General features: G+C 39.4%; 1 protein-coding gene across 7 annotated transcripts in view; it reads left to right on the top strand.

The window, feature by feature from the left end:
• The window catches only part of LOC109111929 (pumilio homolog 2-like), a 99,912-nt gene that overhangs the window by 46,859 nt on the left and 40,314 nt on the right, over positions 1-12,739 (top strand). For all 7 annotated transcript variants that reach the window (XM_042777431.1, XM_042777434.1, XM_042777432.1 and 4 more), the window contains exons 8-11: positions 1,367-1,460; positions 1,626-1,730; positions 1,834-1,976; positions 10,740-10,857. In XM_042777431.1, the coding sequence (XP_042633365.1) occupies positions 1,367-1,460; positions 1,626-1,730; positions 1,834-1,976; positions 10,740-10,857 (460 nt within the window). The remainder of the gene's footprint in view (positions 1-1,366; positions 1,461-1,625; positions 1,731-1,833; positions 1,977-10,739; positions 10,858-12,739) is intronic.

The following is a 12,739-nucleotide window of genomic DNA, read 5'->3' as shown; positions in this document are numbered from 1 at the left end:
CAATAATCAATGTCTTACCTTCATAGTCACATTTTTTAAATCTTATAAAAAAATTTATTATAAGCATTTATTATTTCTCAAAGTTGTGCAGTAAATTTGACATTATTAAAGGTTCACTTTCTAATTCATGAAGATGACATGAATGTGCCAAAAAAAAAAACGCGTCTGGGCGAAAAAGAGAGACTTTTTAAGATGAAAATGAAATTACCGTTATAACCAGGAGATGGCAGCTTAGGATCACTCATTGGCTGCATCTGCCATTTAAACACGCTAGTTTTTTCACATCTTCTGATTTATTATAAAATAAATATTATAACAAATGTAGTACTTTATCACACTAAAATATAGCAAGTGCAGGAAGTCACAAAGTCACTTGCCATTTAAAGAAATAAATTAGGCCAGACAACAACCTATAATGCTGAATTAGTAAGATACCTATGTAGTTAAATACAAATTAAATAAGTTATAACAAATAAATAATGAATTCAATACTTTTCAAATGTTTAGATTTAATTTAATAACTACATCGTTTAAGTTTTAACCAACACAGACTTGCTGCTGTAGTTTTGTTAGTCTGAATCACTTGATACAAAGCTCTACTTTGACAGTCTCGTCAAATGACTCATTCCGTTGCCACTGTCAATCATAGCAATGACTCGCAGCATGATTTAACGGATTCTCTCACGTAAATTTAAAATCTGTGTTTGTCATTCCTGAAAAGGTGTACGAGGATGTTTGGTCATCTTAGACAATCCATTCACAATTTGGAGAAAAGTTTTGTTCATGTAGAAAACCAAGCAAAGAGCGCTCCCCTTACGGCACAGTGCAGTTGACCGGAAATGACTGTGCTGGTTTATCTAAAACCAGGAAGTAATCGTGCAAATGGTCAATTGAATACTCAAATGTAAAAATGATCACTGCATAGGCTTATGGTTGGAAATGGTTGTTATGCTTAATGTTTTTTTAATAAAAATTTTATTTTATTTTTTCCCCCAGGATTTTATTGATTGATAGAAAGGTTAAAATAACAGAGTTCTACTTTATGGAAATGGAACTTTTGTCGCATTATAAATTTATTTAGTGTCACTTTAGATCAGTTGAATGCCCTTTTGGGTTCAGTAATTTTTTTTTTTTTTTTTTTTTTTAATACAGTAGTGTACACATCTGCAGTAAAATCTCTGGTTGCTGCATATGTAGAGGATTTTTTTTTTAGTAAAAAGATGTAATGCTACCTTGTTTATTTTTAATTTTATTATATATATATATATATATATATATATATATATATATATATATATATATATATATATATATATATATATTATATTTTTATTTTTTTTTTTTTTTTTTTTTTTTTTTTTTTTAGTTGTTCCAGAGATCCAGTCATCTCACAGTTCAGCAGTTGACCGCAGCACAGCAGCAACAGTACGCCCTTGCTGCAGCCCAACAGCAACACCTTGGTAACATTATTACTTTCAGACTTGTATTTTCATCCTTTTTTTACCATAATCTAATTTTCTTTTAAGAGGGCAAAGGAAGACAAAATACAATTCAATAACCCAGGGAGTTTCTGAAATTAATCTAACCTATTTATTATTCTAATGTGCTGTGTGTTTTTTCGATAGGCCTTGCACCTGCATTTGTGCCAAACCCTTACATCATCAATGCTGCCCCTCCTGGAGCAGACCCTTACACTGCTGCAGGATTGGCAGCAGCTGCCACACTTGCAGGTATACACGTACACAATTTATAAATATCAACCATGGTATAGACAATCCTGGGTTCCTAAATGTGGAGAGTCCTCAGTATAAAGCTCATCATGTTTTTCCATAGGTCCAGCTGTAGTCCCTCCTCAGTACTATGGAGTCCCGTGGGGTGTATATCCGGCCAACCTCTTCCAACAACAGACTGCAGCTGCTGCCAGTCATTCTGCCAACCAGCAGGCATCCAATCAGGGTCCAGGACTGGGACAACAGGTTGATGACATTATCTCAACATATAAAATCTACACACGACATTTTGAACATATAAACTTAAAAAAAAAAAAAAAAAAACTTAAATTCAACACATTACAACATAATAATTCTAGTATAAATAATACTAATCTCAAACTGTAAACACGTGTAGTCTACTCCACTTTCATGCAGTGTGCAGTTTTAAATGTATGTTCTTTAAATTTATGTAAAACTTCTTTGCATGTTTCCGCTCTACTGCATTCATTTGTAAAAGAATGGAAGTCAGTGGAATGAAAAGTGTAGTGTGACCAGCACTTAAGCCTTGTTCATTGTGTGACATTACTTTTAGGAGGATTTGAAATAAATAAATGGATAGCGCTAACTAGAGGTCGACCGATTTATTTATTTATTGATTAATCGGCACATTAGTTGATTGCTGGAACAGTCGGTTATCGGCAAAAATCCATGCCGATAGTTTTCTGCGTTTCTTCCCTTGCTGGAGACGGCTGATAGTTTCCCGGGTTGCGTTCGTTGCTGGAGTGGCTGAGAAGGCTCTGTTTTCATTATACAGTGTGAGAGTGGCCTCTAGTGGTTGAAATCACTGACACCACGCTGTTTGTTTAGACACGTGACGCTGCACGCTGAACAGAGACACTTAAGACAGAAAATCCTGCCGAGCCTCAGAGTGCCATTCACAAAGTTTTCCATTAAATGACATTATATTTGCCCCGAATCGTTGTTAATGTACATAATGAATTGTATATTGAGCATTTCCATCGAAATGTTTGTCTTCCTGTGGCTCTAATAAAGTCTGTATTCTACATTTATAGAGCTATAATATAGATCGCTCTTTCCGTTTGCTTCATTTTTTTAAGCACTGAACTTCAAATTATCTTTGCCTCATTGTTCATTCTTGTAGTCAGCTTGTATCCGTTTGGTGAATAAATAAACTGTTTTAGACCGCTGCTTGAGTTGAACGCGACGCGTCCGGAGTGTGTGTGATACTGGTGAGTTCTCCTGACTTGCTTAATTTTAAGTAATTAAAAGACAAATAAAATGTATGTTTCATGCTTTGATTTGATAACAATAAAAATGTAAATACACAGAATTTTTGAGGAGAAAAATCATTAGGCTTCTTTAAGAAAAAATAAATTAAGTTGTTTTATGTGTTCAAATAATTAGACATGCTAAAACAGAATTTGGTAACAATAAAAAAAAAAAAAAAATGGTGAGAAAAAATAAAACATTTCATAGGGCCCTAATCATGTAATTTTTGTTAAACTTTCATTAAACTGATTTGAAAATGTGTAAGTTTCATGATTTTATTTAATTAGTCTTTATGATTAATTAACTTTTAATTTAACTATTAAAAAGGAGTGGAGTAAAATTAAAATGGAAAAAACAGAATCCAGAAAAATTAAATAACAGAATTTGGAAATAAATAAAATGGAATTTAGGAAAAAATGTAACAGATTTCATAGGGCCATATTAGAGTGTAGTAATTTCAACATTTACTATTAATGTTATTATTATTATTATTATTATTATTATTATTACTAATACTGCTTTTTTTTTTTTGTAAATAAAGCACTATTTTAGTTTTTTTTTTTTTTTTCAGTATCCATTTTAAAAACGATCGTTTAATTAATCGGTATCGGCCAGTGTGGTCCAACCTAGCTATCGGTATCGGCAAAATCAAATATCGGTCGACCTCTAGAGCTAACTTGTACTGAACAAACGCTATGGACAAAACTTTTGGCATAATGTTGATTACCACAGAAAATAAATTCCACTTGTCATTTTTTGTAAACTCATGGTGGAAGCACACAAGGTTATTTTTAATATTAAAATACACTCTGTTGTTATATCCAGTCTTCATCACCCAAAAGCATCTGTAACACAACCAGAAGTTTTTTTTTTTTTTTTTTTTGCCTAGGTGATTGAGACAAGCGGTTCTCAACCTTTTTGACAAGTCTTTGTAGATCATTCAAAAAATTAATGTTCAAAAACCCCCAGACCTAGTTTTGTATTTCAAAACTTATTTTTTTATCTATGGGCACTCCTAGTTTCTGAAAATTAAAATAAATAACTACTTAATAAATTTTAAATAATGAAATTTTAGGATTCCAGATTTTGGAGCAGAATGTTCCATTGTGTTCTATTTTTAACCTTTAAATGTTCATGACTCTTTGAGGCGTTTGTAATTTAAGATTATTAAAAAAAGAACAAATATATAATAGATCATAAAAAATCATTTTTAAAATGAATTATTTATTTATTTATTTATTTTTTACTTGGTTTAATGCTTATTTTAAATTATTTTTTATGTTTTTAAGTCTTCTTGTGCCTGGCCCCATTTTCTCACCTGTTTCATAACCTGGAACATTTTCTCCTTTAGTTCATTTAGGCATGAAATCTTATATGAATGTGAAGCTTAGAGGATTGCAAGCGTATATGCATTTGTAAAAGTGTGAGTAATGACATCTGCAGATAAAGCCACAAGAAGCATGTAGGGCTAAGTTGTCAATCCATTTTGATAGACGCCATGAGTGGAATATAAATAGGTGTGTAAACTCTAACCAATGAGAGGGCAGTTTTAAACATATGACTTGTAGGGGTGTGAATCGTCACAAGGTTCACGATTTGATTATCAAGTCAATTATTCGATTCGATATCATGATGCATGATTATCAAAGGCTACTTTTTGAAATAATTACAAATTAATAATAAAAACAATTGTTAAGAGCTTAACCAAATTAATATAGTTTCAAAACATACAAGCAAATATACAGTAAATTATACTACGGGGCCGTTGAATGCTTGAATCTGATTGGCTGACAAACGTTCTGAGGTGTGCAATTATTTTCTGGGAAACGCACAGCAAACGTAGTTCCAGGCAGCTCTCTTGACCGCATTACAGTTCCATATCACTTCGCGTAGAAAAACTGTAATAAAGGAAACTACATTTCTCACTAGCGAGATAATAACAGCGCCTTTTAGAGACGATGCTGCAGAACACTGTTGAGGGACACACAGAGAGAGCCTAATTCACAAGCTCATTCTCTCTCTCTTTCTTTCTCTTTTTCTGTGTGTCTCTGTTTCTCTCGCTCTCTTTCTAATAACTTCATTAATAACTGCATTAGAATGTTATCAACGGCTCAAGTCTCCATTACCAGCTTTAAAATTATGTTTTGGAACCAGCAAAAGAGGCATTAGATGAGATGCGGAAGACAATTACAAGTGATAAACAAAAAGTCCTTTCAGTATCCTGAGTGCTTTAAGTTTCCGAAAGTTTACAGACAGTCGTTATGGGTTTTTCCTTTTTCCTCAGCATTATTGCTGTTTGATTGTTACTGATGAGATCATAGACTTAAATAGGCTGCATTCACACTAATGCACAGATATATTTTGACAAATCAGATGTTTTGTCCTGTTCTGAAAGCATAACTGACTCTTTACATAAATTTTGTAAAAGTATTCTATGATGCAAGTGCATTTAACTGCAGCCGCGATCAAGCTTCAGGACAAACAAACCAAAAACACAGTGAAAGTCTGTCAGTACATGAGTTTCGTACATCTAATATATTCTGCATTCAAACAATGAAAGCACATCTAAAGTATAACACTGAAATAACAGCAGGTGGATGCACACATTGTCAACCAATGTCTCACAGTGCATATCCTGTGCAGTGAAGCCCGCAGCGATTGTCTCTAGTCAAGTCAAGTCATCTTTATTTATATAGCGCTTTAAACAAAAAAGATTGCGTCAAAGCAACTGAACAACAATAATTAGGAAAACAGTGTCAATAATGCAAAAAAAAAGCGTCTAGCGCACGCACGTGCCATAATATGTGGGAAAAAGTTTTTTGTTGGATCGATTAATTTCAACACCCCTAATGACTTGCATAAACACATTTTGGTGCGCTTTGTAATATTTTCTTGTGAAAGTGAATGAAACCAAGAAGAAAATGCAACAGTGACAGTTTAAGTCCCTGTTTCAGAACAAAGCAAGCAATCTGCAGGTCCGAAAATGCCCTCAAATAGCTTTAAAGCTCAAATAGTAAATGAGTTTGTACTGATAAATTTTATAATGCAAACAAAATTTAGAGTTTTACTTTCTAAGGGCCAGATTTACTAACAGCTTGTGCCAGCGCAAACCGTCTTTTGGTGTTAAAATAGTACTGCCTGGATTACTAAAGACGCACAGAGAAGAATTACCGCTGAAAAGGCGTGGACAAGTATTTTTGCGCCTGACCTTATTGAATATTTATTTGTAGGAGTTTCCCTTTCAGATGCAAAATTTATGGGAGGAGAGTGTTAAAATGAATCACGCAATGTGATTTACTAACATTTGTCCTCGTTAAATTAGTAGTATTTGCACTTTTATTTAACGCTCAGAAAAGCATGGTAGATTGTGTTGGTCATTATGGAAATGATCTGGCTGCGTCTGTGTTCTTTTATTTGCACATTGTCAGTAAATCACCTGCAGAAATTTCCACTTCAATTAGAGCTTTTTTGGAATTGCGCTCACACTAATTTGCCCTGTTTAGTAAAACTGGCCCTAAACCTTCAAAAGGCTATCCTGGTTTCATTGTAAATGTTACTGTAACCATGATTGTTGCTGGAAAAAATTGAAAGATGAGTCAGTTATTTTCTCTATTAATCAACATTGACACTAATCCTGTTAGTTAATCAAGTCAAGTCAAGTCTGCTTTATTGTCCAATCTTCCACATGTACAGTACATACATACAGAGAATCGAAATTGCGTTACTCTCAGAGCCCCCGGTGCATACAGATAACACGAACAGTAGAGCCTAAAAATCTAGATCAAATATAAAATATAAGATAAAACTATACAATAAGGGAATGTAAAAAAAGACATAATAGTATGGTTAAATAAAAAAAAAAAAAAATAATAAAAATGTAATAAGGCAGTAAGGTTTAAATATAAAAGCAGCGCAAGGCACATGGCAGATAGAGTGCAAACCAGTGAACAAACAGTGCAGATAAAAATATTTTTAGTGCATAAAAAAAAAAAATAGCTTATTCAGTCTGATTAAAAGTGACAAAGTGACAAAGGGCTCAAGAGCAGTTATATTATTAAACTGACTGATGAGGTGGTAGAATGATGTCAGTTCCATGGTGAATGAGTGAATGAGGTAGTGAGCAGACCACTGCTGCACAAAGTGACTGGTGCATGTCATCGTATGTTAGAGGGAGGGGGGGGTGGAAGGACCTGGGGATGTGGGACCCGGGGGGGGGGGGGTGGTTCATAGTTCAGTGGTGCCTGAGGCAGAAGAGAAGAGGGACGGGGGGGCAAGTTCGGGAGCGAGTTCAGCTTCCTGACAGCCTGATGGATGAAGCTGTCCTTCAGTCTGCTGGTCCTGGCCTGGAGACTCCGCAGTCTCCTCCCTGATGGCAGCAGACTGAAGAAGCTGTGTGACGGGTGAGGGGGATCACCTGCAATGCAGAGGGCTTTGCGAGTGAGACGGGTTCCATAAATGTCCTGGAGGGAGGGGAGAGAGACACCAATGATCTTCTCAGCTGCTCTCACTATGCGTTGCAGAGTCTTCCGGCAGGACGCGTTGCAGGCGCCATACCACACAGTGATGCAGCTGGTCAGAATGCTCTCGATGGTGCCTCTGTAGAAGGTGTACATGATGGGGGGTGGGGCTCTGGCTCTCCTCAGTTTGCGGAGGAAGTAGAGACGCTGTTGTGATTTCTTGGCCAGTGCTGCAGTGTTGTCGGTCCAGGAGAGGTCCTCTGTGATGTGCACACCCAGGAACTTGGTGCTGCTCACTCTCTCCACAGTCGCACCGTTGATGGTCAGAGGAACATGCTGAGTGTGCGCTCTCCTGAAGTCAAACAAAATCTCCTTCGTCTTCTCCACGTTCAGAGAGAGATTGTTGTCACTGCACCACCCCCGGCCAGGCGGCTCACCTCGCTCCCTGGAGTTTGTCTCATCTCTGTTGCTAATGAGACCCACCACAGTCGTGTCATCCGCAAACTTAATAAAGAGGTTGGAGTTGTGTGACGGTGTGCAGTCGAGGGTCAGCAGAGTGAAGAGGAGGGGGCTCAGCACACATCCTTGGGGGGCCCCAGTGTTCAGTGTGATGGTGCTGGATGTGTTGCTGCCGACACGTACTGCCTGAGGTCTTCCAGTCAGAAAGTCCAACAGCCAGTTGCACAGCGAAGTGTTGAGCCCCAGCTCGACCAGTTTGTGAATGAGCTGTTGAGGAATGATTGTGTTGAATGCTGAACTGAAGTCTATGAACAGCATTCTGACGTATGAGTCTTTTTTCTCTAGATGTGTGAGTGCTGAGTTGAGGGTAGTTGAGATGGCATCATCGGTCGACCGGTTGGACCGATATGCAAACTGGAATGGGTCCAGGGAGGGGGGGAGGGCATACTAGCCATTCGAAGCACTTCATGAGGATGGGAGTAAGTGCAACAGGACGGTAGTCATTGAAGCAGGATGGAGATGGCTTCTTCGGGACTGGAATGATGGTGGTAGCTTTGAAGCATGTGGAACAACAGCCTGACTAAGTGAGATGTTGAAAATGTCTGTGAAGACATCAGTGAGTTCTGCTGCACAGTCTCTCAGTACACGCCCAGGAATGTTGTCAGGACCCGGAGCTTTGCGTGCATTGATCCTGCTGAAGGATCTCCTCACGCTGTCCGGGGTCAGCATCATCACCTGGTCACTGGAAGGAGGTGGAGTCTTCTGTGCAGTGGAGCATTTTTGTGCCTCAAAGCGAGCGAAGAAGGTGTTCAGCTCGTTCAGCAGAGAGATGCTGCTGTAACAGGTCCGCTGTGGGGGCTTGTAGTCCGTAATGGTCTGTATCCCCTGCCACAGGCTCCGAGTGTCTCTGCTGTCGCTGAAACGATGGGCTATCCTCCTGGAGTACTGTCTCTTAGCCTCTCTGATGCCGCGGGATAGGTTGGCCCTGGCTGTTCTCAGGCCCCCCTCGTCTCCAGCTCTGAAGGCAGCGTTCCGTGTCTCCAGGAGCCTGTAGACTTCCCCTGTCATCCACGGCTTCTGGTTGGCCCGGACAGTGATGGTTTTTGTGACTGTTACCATCCTCAATACACTTGGTGATGTAGGCAGTGACTGTCTCCGAGTACTCCTGGAGGTCAGTGGTGTTTACTGTAAGTGGCAGCCTGCTTAAACATATTCCAGTCAGTTGTATCAAAGCAGTCCTGAAGAGCGTCAGACGACCCTTCTGGCCACACTTGAATCTGTTTCTGAACTGGTTTAGCGACTTTAACGAGCGGTCTGTATGCAGGCATTAGCATGACAGTGATGTGGTCTGAGGCACCGAGGTGGGGGAGGGGGGGGGCTTTGTAATCTCCTCTCTGTGTGGTGTAAACAAAGTCTAAAATGTTGTTACCCGTGTGTTGGAAAGTTAATGTGTTGGTGTATTTTTGGAAACACACTCTTTAAGTCAGCATGTTTGAAATCCCCAGCTATGATGAGAAAAGCATCGGGGTGTGCTGTCTGCTGCTCGCTGATGTGCTGGTATAGTTCATTTAGTGCATCGTTCCTGTTGCTGTTGCTGTTGTTCGGGGGAATGTAAACCGATACGAGCAGTATGGCAGTATATTCCCTCGGCAGATAGATGGCCCGGCACTTAATAATCATAAACTCCACCAGGGGTGAGCAGTGTTTGCAGATCACAAACAGCATCGCAGCACCACGCGCCATTGATGTAAACACAAAGCCCGCCGCCGCGGGTTTTTCCTCCCGCGACGAGAGCTCTGTCTGCTCGATAGCACGTCAGCTGGTCGAGCTGAATGGCGCAGTCCGGAACGCTGTCGCTGAGCCATGTTTCCGTGAATACAAACACACAACAGTCTCTTACAGTCCTCTGAGTTGAACGTAGTAATCGGATGTAGTCCAGTTTATTGTCCAAAGAGCGTACGTTAGCCAGTACGATGATGGGGATAGATGGCTTGTGTGGGTTAGCCGTTAGCCTAGCCCGGATACCTCCGCGCTTACCCCTCTTCTGCTTCCTCTCACGCCGCTTGTGGCGCCTCCGCTGTGGGCGAGATGCAGTAGTGGGGGTCGGTGATGATGTAGGCCTCCGGAGTAGTCCGAGATCTCGCAGCTGTTCCGCGTGCGCGGAGTTTAACTCTAAAAATGCGGCTCTGCCGACATCCAAAAGAGAACTCACGACTGTATGCGCGCTTAAAGACAGATAGACGCGATGACGACGTACAAAAACACTGCGACTCACAAGACAAAAAACAATGCTGATGAAGCTGAATTACTATACACACAGAAACAGTTACATGACCAAAGGCCACCATAAAGATTAATCCTGTTAGTTAATGCTGATGAAGCTGAATTAGTATTGACACTGCAACATTTATTTAACCAGCGCTCATAATTCAGTCACAAGACCAAAGGGCTCCTCAAATATCGAGTCCCATGACCTTAGAATTGTTTACAATTAAGCCAGTGTTTGTATAAGGCATCTTTGCTTAACGCATCACTCAATTAATAGTTTAAAAGAGCAACGTTTTTACTTTGTGTTAGATCTGCAGTGACACTCCTTGTGCCCAACAGTGTAGTGCTCGTTCATTTTAATCCATCCTTTTTTTCTTTTTGCTCACCATCTAGTCTGGTTTCTGAAATAATCCACTAATCCCCTGCACATTAAAATGCGTTTCAACTCATTCTGATATTACTGAAAAAGAATAGTGAATTAAAGAAACAAGTAATTTTAGAGGCTAGTGTTTTACTTTGGGTTGTATTGTAACTCTTTCCTCGCCCAATCCAGGTGATACGTGCAGGGACCAATCAGCGACCTTTGACCCCTGGCCAGAGCCAGCAGAGTCAGCAGGAATCCCTTGCTGCAGCCGCTGCAAACCCAGCACTGGCCTTCACAGGCATGACAGGTGAATTATGTTCTAACCTGTTTTCTTCCTGTTTTAACTTGTGCAGGTACTCTTGGATTGGTTGTTCCTTACATTACATCATAGGCTGTGCTTCGTTTCCATTCATCTGTGTGCTTCATTTATGTGTGAAAAGTAGTAAACTTCGAGCACATGCTTTCAGATGGAGTGGCATTTAGGGGAAGTCGTGGCATTTAGGGGAAGTCGTGGCCTAATGGTTAAAGAGTTTGACTCTTAACCATAAGGTTGTGGGTTCGAGTCTCGGGCTGGCAATTCCAAGACTGAGGTGCCCTTGAGCAAGGCACTGAACCACCAACTGCTCCCTGGGCGCTGCAGCACAAATGGCTGCCCACTGCTCCGGGTGTGTGTTCACAGTGTGTGTGTGCACTTTGGATGGGTTAAATGCAGAGCACGAATTCTGAATATGGGTTACCATCACTGATCTATAATATAGAACTGGATTGCTCATGACGTCATTAAAGTGAAGCCGCCGCGCCGCCATATTGGTAATCCCTAGTGTGCGTAAACATTCTATTGAATTAATAGGAAATTGTATGATTTTAATGAGAAAACATCACCTAACAAATCAGCGTTTTTAAATCTGAAGTATCCATGTACATTATTACAATGCAAACACCCTAGGCATGTAAACGGATATTTTTTTAAATGTCGGGAATTTCCCCTTCTTATTAAAAAGCTACGTTCATTACAGTAGCGAACATCATGAACATGATAAACATCAGACGGACACGACCTCAACATATAAAACAAACGACAAAGTGCTCATTCCGAAATCTGAATTTATTCAGAGAAATAACTGACTATATACAGTCCGGATTTAAAGACATAAAGCTTTATTTCCAAGATAGTAAGTTAAGCTTTTCATTTCATTATAGAGCAACATTAACAACATAATTGTATTATTCATTGTAATATATTCAAATCCATTTCTGATACTAATACGTTTATGTTTAATAATTGCTGAATAATTATGTTCATAAAGAAATAGTCTAGTATATTTTGTGTTTGATCGTTACCTGCGTCATCAGTGCGCAGCAGACACACCCACCTAAACGGTTTAAATATATCGCTTATACTGCCCCAAAAGACCGTAAACACTGCAGATAACACCTGAAGTAAACATTCATTTACGTACACATAACATAAAAACTAGTCCCGTTTGACTGATTTGCTTCAAATCGGGTGATTTTAGGACAGCGGATTGAATGTGACTCAATGGTGCTCTCTGCCGGTAGGGATTAGTAAGATGGCGGATCGAACACTTCCGGTGGCTTCACTGCCTGCTGGCAGTTTAGAATGCGATGAGCGATCCAGTCATATATAGATCAGTGGTTACCATACTTGGCTGTATGTCATGTCACTTTCACTTTTCTTTTACTACACAGAGCCATATTTCACTGTCAAGCTACGCATATCGCGTAGCATTGTTATCAGCGATTGTCGTTGTCAGCTTGTCAGTGAACTACGGCTCTGTGTAGTAAATATCAAAATCAAAATGGCGGTCAAGGGAATGAGTGGTTGGTTAGACTCCACTCTCCTAGCTAAAGTTTTGCATATGATTTTTTTTTCAGATCATTGGATTTTTTAATGAGGCAAAAAAGTGTTCCACAATAAAGGGTAATCATAAACAACTAATTTGTTTATTGATCAGCGGCTGTATGGTGCTGGTATTAATTCATTATCGCTCAAGGTTGGAAACAAAGCAAACTTTATCACCCAATGTGCGATTACGGTCAACAACGGAACAAATCAAGTTGTATTGTTATGGATATGGCCATTACATTTTATATCGGAGGTTTGGACCGAAATCATTGGGACATTACTACAAAATGAAACACACTAAACAAAACATGGTCAAGTGCAA

Source organism: Cyprinus carpio, chromosome A20 (genome assembly GCF_018340385.1).
Source record: "Cyprinus carpio isolate SPL01 chromosome A20, ASM1834038v1, whole genome shotgun sequence".
In the NCBI taxonomy this organism is placed as follows: domain Eukaryota; kingdom Metazoa; phylum Chordata; class Actinopteri; order Cypriniformes; family Cyprinidae; genus Cyprinus; species Cyprinus carpio.
This window is presented reverse-complemented; position numbering and strand designations above follow the sequence as displayed.